This window comes from Nipponia nippon, unplaced genomic scaffold, assembly GCF_047370975.1.
Source record: "Nipponia nippon isolate SJK-2023a ecotype South Korea unplaced genomic scaffold, ASM4737097v1 scaffold_1, whole genome shotgun sequence".
Lineage (NCBI taxonomy): Eukaryota > Metazoa > Chordata > Aves > Pelecaniformes > Threskiornithidae > Nipponia > Nipponia nippon.
In genome coordinates, this window is record NW_028262290.1 from 145,086,644 (window position 1) to 145,102,174 (window position 15,531).

General features: G+C 39.4%; 1 protein-coding gene across 1 annotated transcript in view; it reads left to right on the forward strand.

Annotated features, from left to right (window-relative positions):
- The first annotated feature begins 241 nt into the window (after window positions 1-241).
- The window catches only part of LOC104013316 (macrophage mannose receptor 1), a 33,411-nt gene continuing 18,121 nt past the window's right edge, over window positions 242-15,531 (forward strand). The window contains exons 1-17 of the mRNA XM_087776089.1: window positions 242-387; window positions 2,099-2,497; window positions 3,738-3,911; window positions 4,910-5,074; window positions 5,585-5,701; window positions 6,620-6,763; window positions 7,966-8,148; window positions 8,331-8,485; window positions 9,360-9,473; window positions 10,201-10,316; window positions 11,216-11,364; window positions 11,792-11,991; window positions 12,381-12,502; window positions 13,265-13,352; window positions 14,065-14,209; window positions 14,664-14,699; window positions 14,788-14,957. Of these exons, the coding sequence (XP_087632215.1) occupies window positions 327-387; window positions 2,099-2,497; window positions 3,738-3,911; window positions 4,910-5,074; window positions 5,585-5,701; window positions 6,620-6,763; window positions 7,966-8,148; window positions 8,331-8,485; window positions 9,360-9,473; window positions 10,201-10,316; window positions 11,216-11,364; window positions 11,792-11,991; window positions 12,381-12,502; window positions 13,265-13,352; window positions 14,065-14,209; window positions 14,664-14,699; window positions 14,788-14,957 (2,538 nt within the window). The 5' untranslated portion in view covers window positions 242-326. The remainder of the gene's footprint in view (window positions 388-2,098; window positions 2,498-3,737; window positions 3,912-4,909; window positions 5,075-5,584; window positions 5,702-6,619; window positions 6,764-7,965; window positions 8,149-8,330; window positions 8,486-9,359; window positions 9,474-10,200; window positions 10,317-11,215; window positions 11,365-11,791; window positions 11,992-12,380; window positions 12,503-13,264; window positions 13,353-14,064; window positions 14,210-14,663; window positions 14,700-14,787; window positions 14,958-15,531) is intronic.

Here is a 15,531-nt window from a genome sequence, read left to right on the forward strand (position 1 = left end):
CTGAATTGTAAGGTATGTCTCCAAAAATCCTCACTAAAATGTTACCTCTGAGATCTCATATTTCCATGGAGGAGAAAACTTTTATACAGTAGAGAAACTAGCTTAGAAAGCAAAGTTTATTCATTAATGTATTATTTCAAAATTACTCATGTGACATGATACAGTTCCTTATTTGCAGCTCAGAACTTCCCCGTATCTGCCAGGTCTTAAAAACCGAGAAGGATTTGTTAATCTGGTTCAGTGCAGAAGGGTTTTCTTGCAAGGCACAAAGTTGATCTTCAGCATCAATTCGAGGTGAAGGGCAGAAGGGAGTGAAACGTTTGGCCATGGCTGTCTACCTGCTCCTGATTTTTCTCTTTTCTTTTAGTACACCTCTTCAAATGTCTGGTAAGTCTTTGCTGAACATGGAGGTTTGCAAGTTCTTTCTCATAGTTTCTTGATGCCCTCCTTGGTGGACAGTGAATTTAGATCCAGTCACAGCATGTAATTTGAAACAGTTTTATTCAACTCTTAAATTTAGTGGCATCTGTATAGGCATTCTGTTTCCTTAACCCAGTTTTCAAGGTGGTCTATGAATGAAAGAAATATGCCAACGGATGTGGGCACAACCTAGACAGTGTGGATTCTTGAAAATCAACCAGCTGAATGCAGACAAAAGCTGACCTGAAATTACTCCATTGGAGGTTAGAACAGCTCAGATGTACAGGGCAGTGTCCTCTCAGCATGCACAGAACCACCAGCTGATGTGTGCTTTGAGTTTCTTAGATAGGTCATATAGACTATGGCATACTGGTTGTTGCATACTGGAATCCTGTTTCCTAGCTGGCAGCTTTAGGAAGGACTTTAAAAGCTTCTGTCTGTGAGATTTCAGACACTCCTACTGCTGAGAGGAAAACAAATGATGCTGTCTGCAGCTCTTTCCTGCAGAAAGCTCCCAGCTAGAGAACTGTGGGAGTCCAGTGCTGTTGCTTGAATGGCAGCAGGGACTGGCCAATGCTGATCCAGTCCACTACAGGAGAATTTCTTCTGTGCATGTTTTTGGGCGAGACCAAGCTGGCTCTAACTCATCCTCTGCTAACCTTCTCAAGAACCACTGCAGCAGGAGGGCTGTGCCAGGGGAAATGCCATCTGGCTTGTTCAGGTCTGCAGCCTTTCAGAGAAACATCACAGAGGCTGTTCAACCACTCCCTAGCAGCTCTGGGATGTGGGGGGGTTATGAAGACCCATTTAACTATTCCACCCCTGGCAAGAAACCCTGGGTGGCAATAAAGCTCAATGGCACAGCAGAGCGAGTTGGATGATGTTGCTGTCACTTAGAAGGGAGCTAAGGGATGCAAGGCAAGCTGCAAAAATGGTCAAGGTTTGGAGCAGGCTGAAGTTGTGCCACTTTTTTGAAGCTGGTCTTAAGAAACAAAACCCTGTTGTGCAGTGTCTCACAATTCTATTTGCAAGTGTAGCTATTAATGGCACTTAGGATACTTACTTAGCTTAACTGTGTTCAGAACTGAAGTGATGATGCTGCAAGTTGTGGCTTCCCTCCTGAGAAACTCACAAGTTGAACTCTGAAGAAATGACTTTTTGCACAGTTGCCCAAAATTTCCAAAATAATTAACCAAAAATGAAAAATACTCCACTTGCTTGATGAGCTGAAAACCACAATGTCATTCTGGGCCAAATATAAAAATGGTTGAATTTTGAGTATGTAAACCATTTCTGATAGCTCTAAAGCAAAAAGTCCTTTTACTTGCAAAATTAAAGCCTGTTTAATATGCTGTGTGGTGGTGGCACTTTGAAGAACTCATGAAATTTAATAAAGGTCATTTTTGAATGGTACTTCGAGAACAGTGTGCTTTAAGGAGGGATGTGAAGAAGAGCAATTTCTCTTGAAAGAGCTATATTTTCAGCTTCTGTGTTGCTTGCATCTTAAGAACATTTTGATGAATATCCTTCATACTGATGATTAATCTCCCTTAATTTCTTTCTCTATGGACTCTATATATTCAATTTTTTGTTGTAGCAGACTGTCAAATAGCAAGTAACTGACTTATCTCCTGTGAAATATCTCCTCAGATATTTGCATTCTCATTTTGTTTTATAGATAGTGGAATATTTTCAATCTATAACGAAGATAGCAAGCTCTGTGCCCAAGCTCAAAACTCTAGCTCGGTCATAACTACCACTTGTGATGAGCACAATGAGTTTCAAAAGTTCAGGTGGGTCTCTGCCACGCAGCTGCTGAGCATGGCGCTCAAGCTGTGCCTGGGAGTGCTCAGCAAGGACGACGAGGCTGCCATCACGTTGGAATCCTGTAACAGGACAAATGAGCTCCAGTGGTGGGAATGTAGAAATGAGATGCTTGCAACCCATGGCAAGGATTTATTTTTCAACTATGGCAAAGGGAAAGGGAAGAAAATCAGGTTGTCCAAAGGATCAGGCAAAGGGAGCAAGTGGACAATCTATGGAACTGCAGATAACATGTGCTCCCAGCGCTATGAGGGTGAGTACCAAAAATTAATCTCTATTTCTAGGTAACTTGTCTGCCCCTATTTACAAAGCATTTCACCACCTGCTTGTCATGCAGCAACCCTTTTCTTACCGTGACGTCAGTAGCAGAGCTGACTACAAGTAGGGGTTAGAAATGCAAGGCAAATATGACTGTATATATTTCTGCATAACTCGGAAAGTGCAATTCTGTCAAATGATAGAATAAAATGACAAAGGCCTATGATGTAATCATAAGGGAGAATGAGAATTCTGTTTGTACAGCAACAACAGCAGGAAACCTGTGGCTGCTTCAAAATATGTCTGATCATTTTGTAGAAGCAGTGGTGATTGTGCTATATTTAAATATTTATTGTTGCTATCACTTGGTTTGACGATGTACTATCTCTAAGAAGTTAATTTCTAGTTAACAAAGATGTGATCCACTTTTAACAGTATTTACCTGGTGTTTCCCAGGCCCAGCAAGAAGAAAAAAGTAGGAAAAAGCAAAAGAAAAAACAGTGCTTTAATGGTTTAGGATGCAATAAGGTCTAACACCCTGACAAAGGAACACTGGAGAGTCAGATATCCTTTTCCTGCATTATTATCCCTCTTGGGCTATGTAGAGTGAGCATCCAGGCTCGTGTTCAACCTCCTTTCTATTGTGACACTGGTAGGGTGGGAAGTTAAATAATAAGGGATGAAATTTTTGCCATGCCCTACAACTGTTCCAGCTGGAATGAAGTTTGTCATAATTTTGTTCAGATAGCAGCAAATTTGACTGCATAGAGATGAGAGGGTCATTTCCAAGCAGAGTCACTTGGAAATTTAAGATAAAACTTCCTCTTAAGAAGACTAATAAAATATTCTGATGTCTCCTTTCCAAGTCTCTTTAACCATACAAGGAATGAAAAGATCCTGAACATCATCCGAGGACAGAAGTATGTATGTAATGGGAGAAGCTAAGTCATGAGCACTTCTGACACAGTAGTCTAGATAGCAATCAAAAGAAAAAATTAGACAGAATTTAGTCTGAGGGCCAAATAAGGGTTGTTTGAGAGTCTTAATTCTGAATATCTTGCCATAGTCACATCTAATTGGCACAACAGCTTTGGAAGGCTTTGTAGTAATGGAAGTACTGACGTGTTGAGCTCTTGCACAACTCAACTATGTCCATGGAGACCTGCTTATGAGCAGACACTGTGGTGATCATTTGATACCAACTGTCTACTATTGCCCTATGTTTCTCTCCATAGATATCTACACACTGGGAGGAAATGCCTTTGGTGCACCTTGCGTGTTCCCTTTTAAGGTCAACGGTAAATGGTACGCTGAGTGCATCCCTCGGAGTGACGATACAGGCTCTCTCTGGTGTGCAACTTCTTCAGATTTTGATAAAGACCAATTTTACGGAAATTGTCCACAAAAAGGTAATTTATTTATAAAGATTTCAGGAAAGGCATTAAGCAAAAGTTTCATCCACTCTCATGGTCAAAATCTCCTTGGGATGTGGAAGTAACATTGGAGAGCGAGCTGGATTCTGGCTAGCCTAGTTCACTGGTGAGCTATGCAGTGATAAAATGAGGCATCTACTCTCCACTCTCACTCTTTCTCCAGCAGAGATGAGTAGTCCAACACTGTTCCTGACAGTGGTAGATGTAATTGTATTATTGTAGTAGGGGGAGTATTGTGAGGGTGGTAACTGGGACTGATGGAAAAAGGAAGAGAAAACCCCTAGGACTAGGTGAGAAGAAAGTCAGGGCAAATGAAAGGTAGAAAGTGCAATGGATGAGGAAGTTGAGATACAGGGAAGCGGGAGACAGTGGCGTATCATAGGATGGAGCAGAGAACAGGTGGGCTGGAGCAAATGGAGGGGTGCAGGACGTGGGCAGTGACCTTCACCTGCCTTTGGAACTCCAGTGCTCCTGACACCCAACAATCACCCAACACAGCTTTCCAGTTATCCCAGCACAAATATCGTACCCCTTCACCTCCACTTCACGTCTGCTTGGAAATGATGGTTTCTGTCATGTTGGGAGGTCTGGGAGAGTGTAAGAGGGGTCCCAAGGTAAGAAATGGATGTGGAGACCAAGATTTTCTGTATAGGGAAGAGAGAAATGTGTGTATAAAAGTAGAATATATCAGTGAGTGGGTTAATGTGGACTGAATTGTGAGAGAAGTGTATAAGTTATACAAATAAAAAAGCAAAAGGGTGAATGTAGAAAAATTAGGTTTGTAAGGAGAAATAATTCCTTATGTTATCAATGTATTATTAATATTGAATGGAAAAAGTATATATGTGGGGCAAATTATGTGTAAAAATTTAGCAAATCATACAGTTACGTAGTTTTAGTCTGCAATGAAGATTTTATTTTCTGTGTTAGCAAGTATGATTATCTTGTCAAGTTGCTGTTATCATGTTTTATAGACACCATCCACAATGACCTTTGGAAAACAAATCCTGTGACAGAAACCCACTATCAGATAAACTCAGAGTCTTTTTTGACATGGCACCAAGCAAGAAAAAGCTGCCAGCAGCAGAATGCAGAATTATTAAGTATCACAGACCTTCGTGAAGAAATGTATTTATTAGGTAAAGTAAAAAAAAACCCAACAAACAAATCAATGCATATGGTTAAAATGTAGGTCAGCTCCAAGAGCTTTAACATGATACTTATATTTTACCTTGTGAAAATAGGTCTTAGTGACATTCTTAAAAAAGCTTGTCACTTTCTCACAAAAAAATGTATTAGAATAGTGGAAAAAATCTAACCTATATTAAACAAAAATCTACTATGACACTTTTTCTTTTTCCATGGTTTAAAATTTTATTTCAAGTTTTATTGAATAACTCACAAAATCAGAGACATTTAATACTAATTAATTATTATTAATAATAATTAATTTGATACTAATTAATTAATAAGGCACTGGACACTTTTAAGACTCAGCTGGACAGGGTGCTGGGCCATCTCGTCTAGATTGTGCTCTTGCCTAGAAAGGTTGGACCAGATGATCCTTGAGGTGCCTTCCCACCTGGTATTCTATGATTCTATGATCCTATGATTAGTAACTTGACTGTTTGTTTCTTTTGGCCATTTAGGGCTCACTAGTGACCTGGGTGTCAACAAGAAGCTCTGGACTGGTCTTTTCAGTTCATTTGACAGTGGCTGGCAGTGGACTGGGGGCAATCCTTTCAGATACTTAAACTGGGCTCCAGGTAAGCACACTTTTCTGAAACGATGATCAGTGTCTGGGCCAAAATTCTCTTCTCTTCCCCAAATTCCTGTTACCTAATTCCTTTGGTTTCATAGAATTTTCACAGATTACAGAGGATTATGGGAAAGGTAGGATATTACAGTAATAGGGATCACACCAGAGATGGATCACCATTAATTCTGAATTTCCCAGAAAAAGTAGATAGTTCATCTTTAAGAAAACAGTTAAAAACAAATATCTACAGCTCACTCTACATTTTTTTCAGTCCACGATTTTCTCATCAGGCATATTATTCCAACCAAACAAAAATTCATGAAAAACCATATAAAGAGAACGTAAAGAAAAGAAGCGAAAAAAATGAAGAGAAACACTGCTTAAAAAACATTTTCAATTGTTCTTCTCAGTTATTGCTTATGACATTTGTCTGATGTACATTATCTTAGTAAGTTTCCACTCTTTTCTTAGGATCTAAGTCACCATCTTGCACGTTGCCATATTATACATTTTCAAAATAGCTGTTGCGACTACAGGGAAATCCAAAGGGTGAGGACTCCCGTGGCATTAAATATGCATTTCATGTCCAGTGTTTAACAGTAAAGGATGTTGAGTTGTTTGCAATACTACCACCCCATAAGAAATTTATATAAAAGTTTTATTTGTATAAAGTTTTTTTCTGTATGCTACAGTACTGCAAACACACTGAATTTCTGCTTAAGCAGTGCATGGGAGAAGAGCAAGTCTCATGTCTGAAATGTTGGCCCTGTTGGCTATGCCAGTGGTGCTCCCTCACCTCTCCTCTTGGGAATTATCACTCTAAAGAATAATACGCCAGTAGCTTTGCAGCTGCAAAAGACTGATAAGGTGAAAATGCTCAATGTTAATAGAGGGATTCTCTGTATGTTGTCCCTCTTTCCTAAAGGAAATCCCTCTGTGGAATCTGCAAAAATATGTGGGACCTTCCAAGGTAGGAACGGCAAATGGGAAAACCAGGTGTGTGATCAGAAACTGGGATATATCTGCCAAAAGAGAAACTCCTCCTCAGATTCCCTCATTATTGCCTCAGGTAAGTTGATCAAAAAATAAGGCTATTTTTGCAGTGATTGAGAAATACTGGAAGGATGCCATATATGAAATGACAGTGCATTGTCAAAACAAAAGGGTTACACTTGTTGACCTGGGTCAAACACTAAGAAGACTTTAATTTTCTGGCTCATTTTAAAGATGATGTCTAGATGTTGTTCATCATTTTGAAAAGATCCCAGGGTACTAAAGAAGGCAGGATTATGTGTTTAGTCATGTCATCCAGACCATAAAATACTGATGAATATCCTGTGCTCTGAAAAAAACACTAAAGATGTATTCTGCAAAAAGATGTGAGCCAAAGTTCATGTTCCCCCTTCTCTCTCTGACCCCTTTTGCTTTTTTCTGAAAAGAAAAATTCAGAATATGGGGCTGGCACCTTTTCCCAATTGAGTTCCCTTTCCACCTGAGGCAAACCAGGTCTTACCTATGTGAAGAAAATGGTGTGCAGTTACTTCACTTGGGAATTCCCAGCATGCTACTAACTCTACAGTAACTCCCTCAACTAGGTATATACAAGTATATAAGATTATTCTCTGGCTGGGGGGATGAATGGCACATCATAGCTGGCATCCTGTACATTGTGGCTGCATCCAGACAGCCTACTGGGAATGGTTTCTGACCCATGCTAACCTCCCAGCCGTGCCTGGATGTTGCCTAGGGGAATGCAAGTTTGCACAGGTCAAAACCATGTTCAGGGAGCATTGAACAATGTGGTTGGTCACACGCCAATGTTGGGCACGCATCCTGCCCTCTTCAGATTACTCTATGGGAGCAGACCATGTGAACCTACAAAGCAGTGGAAGATGGTTGGCCATATGAAATTCATGCCAAGAAACAGCCGCTGAACAAAGTGTGCAGCATTTCTGTGCAGCTGGGATTTCTGACATGTCTGGTATAACACAAATGTGTCTGGGCTCTCTGATACATGATTTGGGCTGTGCAAGAGCTCCAACTACTTAGCATTTATTTAATTCTGTAAAAGAGTTTTTTGGTAGCTCCCAGCACGATTGGGATGGAAAAATCTGGTTTGTATTCTTTGTGGTCCTCAGACTCTTGCTTCTCTCCTCTGCCAGTAAGTACTCCAATATTTCAAACTCATGCCAGTATAGGTAATTTTCTTTTTGAGTAAAAGAAATCACTAAACAGGACTGCTCATTAATTGTTTGAAATATTTTCTTTTAGGTGACTTAAAGACTTTTAAGTGCCCCAGGGAATGGGTGGCCTATGCAGGTCACTGCTATAGAATTTACAGAACACCCAAAATATGGAAAGAAGCCCAGTCTTCCTGTAGAAAAGAAGATGGAGAACTGGCGAGTATTCATAATATTGAGGAGTACAGTTTTACAGTGTCTCAGCTTGGGTACAGTGAGTATTCCCGCAGGTCACTTTTTTATCTGGAATTATACTGTTGCTATTATTCATTTAATCGTCATAACCATGATCTTAAATGTTTTTTAAAAAGCCCTTCTTCAGTCAAAAGTGGGTGTGAGATGTGATTGTTCCATTTTAAGATATACCCATACCTACAATTACCTTTCTGTTCCCAGAGCCAGATGATGAGCTGTGGATTGGTCTAAATGACTTCAGGGTTCAAATGTATTTCGAATGGAGTGATGGCACACCTGTGACTTATACCAAGTGGCATCACGGAGAGCCAACTCACACACGGAATATGGCAGACTGCATTGTTATGAAGGGAGAGGTAAAAATCACTCTCCCACTTTCATACCTTCTTATGTCCCTTGTGCCCCCCAAAAGAAAAACATCTGTGACTGAAAAAAAAAGAAAAAAAGGGACAGGGGTTTTAAAGGTTTTTATGAACTTGGTTTAATTCAGAGTATCTTAGTGTGGAGGGAGACTGGAGACCAGATCTGGGAAGGTGTATGGTGGAGCACCAGAAGCAGTGCACTGCACTGAGACTTGGTCTGCTCTGTAAGAGTTACAGGAAATCTCCTGTCTGAAACTGGTTGAAGTATCACATCATCCACCTTCAACATGACTGATCATAGCTGCATAGTATGATTCTTAGAGCAGGGACTTTCTTATGTTTCCCCTAAAACACCTAAAATATACATTTATTAGAGCTACTTTGGAGGCTCATATTAGTAGAGGCACAAAAAATTAGGCACAAAAAGTTGCATCTTGTTTTATACTCAGCATAAAATGACATATCATAATACTAAGGAAAAAGAGTTAAACAATACATTTTTCATATTTTATGTTTATTTTATCCAGCATTTCCTTGCTTTTGTCATCTGGTTATATGAACATAATAAATACTGTGCTGGTCAGAATAGAGTGGAACAGCGTGTTTCCTTCCTGCTCTCATCAGCCACTGAACCTTTAATACATGCAACCATCATTCTCTTGCCTCTGAGGAAATGTGGCCCTCACTGTCTTTATTGTGTTCCCTATTTGGGAGTTTTGGAGAAAGCATCAGGGCAAGGAAGAGAGCTGAAACGGCCTCAGCCATATGAAGGGAGAAGGGTTCTCTCTGAGGATGGTGAATACTTCTGTTGGATCTGGATTTTCTCTAGATTTCACTTCTCTTTGTCATTTCTTCTTACCATGCTCAGGATGGATCCTGGGCTGACAGTGCTTGTGAAACTAAACTTGGTTACATCTGTAAAAGGAAGTCTTTGGCAGAAGAAGCAGGGGAAGCCGAGGTTACTTACCCAGGCTGCCAGAAGGTAAGTGTAAAACAAAAGCTTCAAAAGGTCATTGCATCTTACTTTCATTCCCATGATGGTGAGTATCACAGAAATCAATTACTTCTACTGTTCTTGGTGGAGCCCTAGAAAACTGTTAATTTGTATGTATGGATACGTGTCAGACTAATGGGGAAATTTTTTATTTATTTAACCAAAATGTAGGGCGACTTATTTTTTCCCTCCCTTACATGTGCACTTCAGCCAGCTCTCTCCTAGTGCAGAACTGGTCACTTCACCCATAGAAGCCACTCTCTGCAGAGCATGTCAGTATTTTCACATGCTGTAACTCGCTGGTCTTGGGTTGCATGCAGTCTTCTCAGTTCAATCCGTCTGCCACAGGAGGCAGGAATATTTGAGCTGACTGTTTTGCTGATTGTTTGTAGCCTCTTGCAACAGCTACACTTACACAATGAGAAGGCAGAGCAGGCTTTACACAAGGAGCTGCGGAGTGGCTGTGAACCTGCTTGCCAGCTCCAAGTCATAACCACAGCTCACTGCTCCCAAAGACCCCTTGTGTGTCCTTTGTCAAGGGGCAAGACCCAGAGTTGTGGTTACAAAAGCTGTGTTTGATTATCCTTTTTGTTTCTTCTCATGGTTTCTGAAATTAATTTTGACTTGGGGCGTGGTATTAACGTGGCTTTTGGAAGTGTACTGTGCTGTGCAATCTGACAGCCCTTCTGTGCATCTCTGCTGTTGACACTGACAGGGCTGGATGAAGCACGGCTTTTACTGCTACTCTGTGGGGCAGTTACCAGCAACATTTTCAGAAGCAAAACGAATCTGTGAAGAAAACAAAGGTTACCTGGCTAGTGTGAGAGACAGGTATGGAAACATAATTCTTGTCCTTTCATATGTGCAACCAGGATGGAGGGGCCAGACAGAAATCTCTTCCTACTTTGCAGTTTTTCAGCGTCTCATGTGACACCTCTCCTTTGCTGGAAAATTTATGACAGAGCTGAAGAAGTATTACAAAATACATAGAATCATAGAATTATTTAGGTTGGAAAAGACCTTAAGATCATCAAGTCCAACTGTTAATCTAGCACTGCCAAGTCCACCACATCAGGGGTGGACACATCAAGTCCACATCAGGGGCTTGTATGTCATCAATACAAACATTTAAGCCATTGCTACTACACACCTACACTACTGTTGACCCCAGGAATTAAAAAATTGACTCAACCCCCCAACAGCTCTGAATCACCAGATTGTTTTAAAACTTATTGAACTAAAAATAAACAGACAAACATGGAACTATTTATTTCTTCTGGATTTGAGCTTTTCAGCCTTTTCTTTGCAACAGGCAGATCTGGAAACTTACCCTTTTTAGAATAAAAGTAGATTTTTTTTCCCCAGAGTAACAAGATTTAAAGATCTAGACCTTATCATAAAGCTCAGTAGAACACTGTAGCACTTATTTATACAGAATGAATAACATATATGCATTAACACAAGTATTGTTTGGCTTGTGTTGTTCATTGTGCAGTACAAAAGGAGAATAGAATCACTCTAAATTCTAAACATGATTTAGATTACTAAGATATAAAATAAAAAATAATTTATATGACAATTAGAACTATAAAAGTAAGATCATTACCCTTGCTTCAATCCATAGTTATCTTTTCCCACATCACCTTTACCAGATTTGCTACAATGAACTGTTTGAAGTGAACAAATTATGATAAAATGTGATACATCAGTTTGGTACTTATTCTTCACAGATATGAACAAGCTTTTTTGACTTCTGTAATTGGATTCAATCCAGCAAAGTATTTCTGGATTGGTCTCTCAGATGTGGAGGAGCAGGGGACGTTCAGATGGGCTGGCGGGGACGCAGTCACCTTCACTCACTGGAATGCAGGAATGCCCGGTATGTGCCACAGGGGCCAGTGAGTTTCTGCTGTGGGGACCCAAGAAGTGAGGGTTTGGAAGCTAAATAGTGGTTTTGAAACTCTGCTGGTATAAAATGGCAAAAACGACATTGCAACTTTCCGTTTGTGCTAAAGGGATTAAATCAGACATCATGGTAGCTCCTTCCAGTAGACCACCTGGGACTGCATGTGTCTGTTGGTATCATTCACTCTTTGTTGTTTGATGGTTTTGATAGGTGATTCACAGTGTAATGTAAAAAGAATTTGATAAAATTTATTTATGATTTAATTGAAATGCACGTGAGCTACTGTAAGCTATTGGCATTCAAACACAGTGGGGACAGGTTACATATAATTAAGTAGCATATGCTTTGAGAAGATGCAGCTATTTATCAATGAGGTTTAAAAATTTTATGTTTCATGAAGGAAGGGAGTCAGGCTGCGTGGCCATGATAACAGGAACTTCAGCTGGATTATGGGATATTTTGAACTGTGAAGAAACAAACATGTTTCTCTGCAAGCAGCTGGTGGAGGGAGTGACCCCCCCTCCTCCTCCAACGACAACCCCTCTCCCATCGTGCCCAGAGGGATGGCAGTCCATTCCTCAGAGCAGCTCCTGCTTCAAAGTAGGTGTTTAACTTCTGAATGCAAACGTTTGTCATTTCAAATGGGAATATGTTTTGTGTATGCATGGAAGGTGGATTTCACCCCACCTACCTGCTAGGTAGTCTGCAGTAACGTCTCCAGCCATCCCCAGGTGGTGTGTTGGTGAAGTGCTGGAAAGCGCTGTATGTAGGTTGAACTGAAGTTTGGAGTCACAGGGGCTCTGAGATGATAGCAAAAGCATAGTTGCAATAATCAAATTTGATAGATGACCTCAGACTTATGGTTGCACAATTAAATAGTAAGTGATAAAACTAGAGACCAGGAGACCAGAAGAAAGATAGAAGCTCAGAATGCTGTTTCTAAATTTCTGTAATACCCAGCACAGTATTTGATTGTCCACTTTTTATAGATTTTTCAGGGAGGAAGGGAGAAAATGCAAACATGGTTTGGTGCAAGAGATTTTTGCAGAGCCATTGGAGGAGATCTGGCATGTATCCACAGTGAAGAAGAACAAAACTTAGTAGCTGGCTTGTAAGTATCTGCACAGTCCATCGTTTGTAAAAAAAACAACAAACATTTAAAAAATGGTCTTTCTGAAAGACATAAAGGATTTCTGGTGATCAGTTTCCACTTCGCAAAGACGGTGTATATCCTTGCAAAGTGGCAGAAGGAAATGGGTAGAAATAGGTGAGCAAAAGGGTTTCTTGACAGGCCTCTGGACAGGTGGTGCTATGCATTGAAGTAGCCTGAACATACACAAAAATGAAAGAAGGATCACCAAAATTGGTTTCAACTGAGTTTATTTCAAAGGGATAAACCTTTTCAGCTCATTTGTAGTTAGTTGATCAGTAGATGAAATACTCTTGATTAAAGGAATAGTTTGTGCTGTTTTCTTTCCTTAGTTAAGCGGAAAAATTGGGAGGCTAAGGAAAGCCTGACCTATTGATGTGCTTATATAAATGTTTAAATCAACATAGCCTGTGAGTACAGACAGGTCTGAGTTTGGATGCCTAAGCTACTTGGTCAAACCAAGACCTTAAAATATATTTTCATTTAACTCAGTATTTGTGGACTCATGACATCTGTGATCCTTCCCATGAAGCTCTGTGTTTCACTGCTTCCTGCCACATGCAGTGCCAGGATGTTTTTCCCCACATGCCAATTGAATGATTACTTTATGTGACTGTCTCAAATGATACTTCAAGCATCAAAACACTGAGAATAATGTAATTATGTATATTCTCCTTTTCTATTTTACACCGTGTCTGGTTGTCTATATTTGTAATCACTCAGAAAGAGAGATTATCTTCACTTATCTTACTGGATGGGTTTAAGTGCCTTGGACTCCGACAGTGGATTTATATGGAGCGATGGCTCACCAGTGAGTAAATAATTTATTGTTCCAGCTTTTTGTCTAATTTTCCGTGTACATCTTGGCAGACAGCTCTCTCAACTCCTCCTATACAAGCCACAAGTGACCTTAAGTCTTTACTACCCGATTCCACTCTAGGAATTAGTTTTTATCTTTTGGTAGTTCATAGTTATAGATAACAGTATGATATTTGGAGTAAAGAAATAACACCAAAGGTGATGGAATATCTCTCTTGCTTTAAGCAAATCTGGTTGTACTAATCTCTATATTCCCATTTGTCATTTACTGTTAGAAATAATTTTGTATGTCTACACAAGCTAGGCTTTGTTGCCCTCACCATCTTAAGTGGGTCATGGTCTGCAAGGCCCAAGTCCATATAGCAACACTGATGGATTGTCTCAGTTTGAAACATCAGAGCAGTATAGCCAACCCAGGGGTCAGAGGAAGGTACTTAGATACTTTTTTCTAAAACTTGACAGGACAACTTAATCTCTCCTGATAACAAAGAGGGCAACAACTTTTTGGCTTACTAACATGGCTTATAAATACACAGACAAATCATTATGCTATGCAAGGGTCATGTCCTCCTTACAAGGTCTGACACCAATGCACAAGAGAGACCATTAAATCAAATGCAGTACATTCTTCTTTAACAGGATGATATAAGACAATTTTTTCACTTCAAAAAGAAAATAGTAACAAAACTGTGTTTCTACTATAGGTAAATTTTGAAAAATGGGCGCATGGAGAACCGAATAATTATGATGGAAATGAAAAATGTGGCGTGTTTAATGGCTACAATAATATGAACTGGAATGATTTATTTTGTGAACATATGCAGGACTATGTTTGCCAAATAAAAAAAGGTGGGATGACTTTCTTCCTTGATCAACTTTTAGAGACAGATAAGAACATCCTTTCCAGGTCAGATCATACAATCCGCATGTATTAGAGCCAGCTGCACAATGAAACACTCAATAGCTTTTAATTTAAATAAAAACAGTTGAAAACTATGAATTCATCCATGAGATACACGTGTAAGTTTGGGGTGTATATGCAGCATGCTGACTAAGTGAAATCCAGCAGCATAAAGTTACACAGTTTCTGTAAACTTAACTTGTGATTAGCTCTAACATGGTATTTTGTTGAGTGTAACACCATATTCTGAGAAATTCTGTGACAAAAATAAGCATACTGAGTAACCCTCAAGACTCCCTTGCAATTATCCCTTGCAATTAAAATGCTAACAACCATATAAATATATTTAATTGAGAGATGTCTGAGAAACGTAATATACTCTGATATTGATTTACATTGCAGGAGCACCACTGAAACCAGAGCCTACTTCCACATTCAGTAAGTCTTGTACTTCCAATAACAGAAATAAACTAACATATAATGATGGTAATTTCTATTACAGATTGCTTAATATTTTACCTTGCAGATTATGAATATATTGTTAGTGAAGATGACTGGCTAATATATAATCACAAGGAATACTACTTCAGCAAGGAACCAATGCCTATGGAAAAAGCCAGGGACTTTTGCAAGAAGAATGGTGGTGATCTTGCTGTCATTGAGAGTGAAAGTGAAAAAAATTTTGTTTGGAAATATGTAAGAAACATGTTTTATTTCAAAAATGCACCATTTTGTCCTGCAGTGAGGCACCTTTTTCAACTGGCTTATGAAATACTAGAAGGTAGTCCCCATCATAAAAAAAAATCAGTGCCACCTTTCATGGGCTTATCTACTTTGGAGCTTTCCCTTAATCATTATTTTGATAAATTGCTACATGTAGACAAATCCTCAGCTTCTTTGCAAAAACACTCTCAGAGTGCAACTTTCAAAAACCTTGCTCTGTTTAGCTGAAAGCTACAGTTACTGGGTGTGTTTTGTTTTCTAACTCATCCTCTTCACAGAATTCAAGAAAAGCTTTTTCCCTTTTTTTGTCAAAATAGATTTCAGATTTTCAGTAAAAGGTTTAAGCCAGAATATTTTTTAATAGGAAGAGAATAACTTGATGATGATATACTATTTTGGAAATAGTTTCATACTATTAAAAACAAATATGATTCTATCCTTTCCTCCACATGACTAAGTACTAAACCTTACCATTTACTTGTAGCCTTTTGGCAAATGCTCACTATGCTTTCCTAAAATTCTTAAAAATATTGCTTTGTTTTATAGC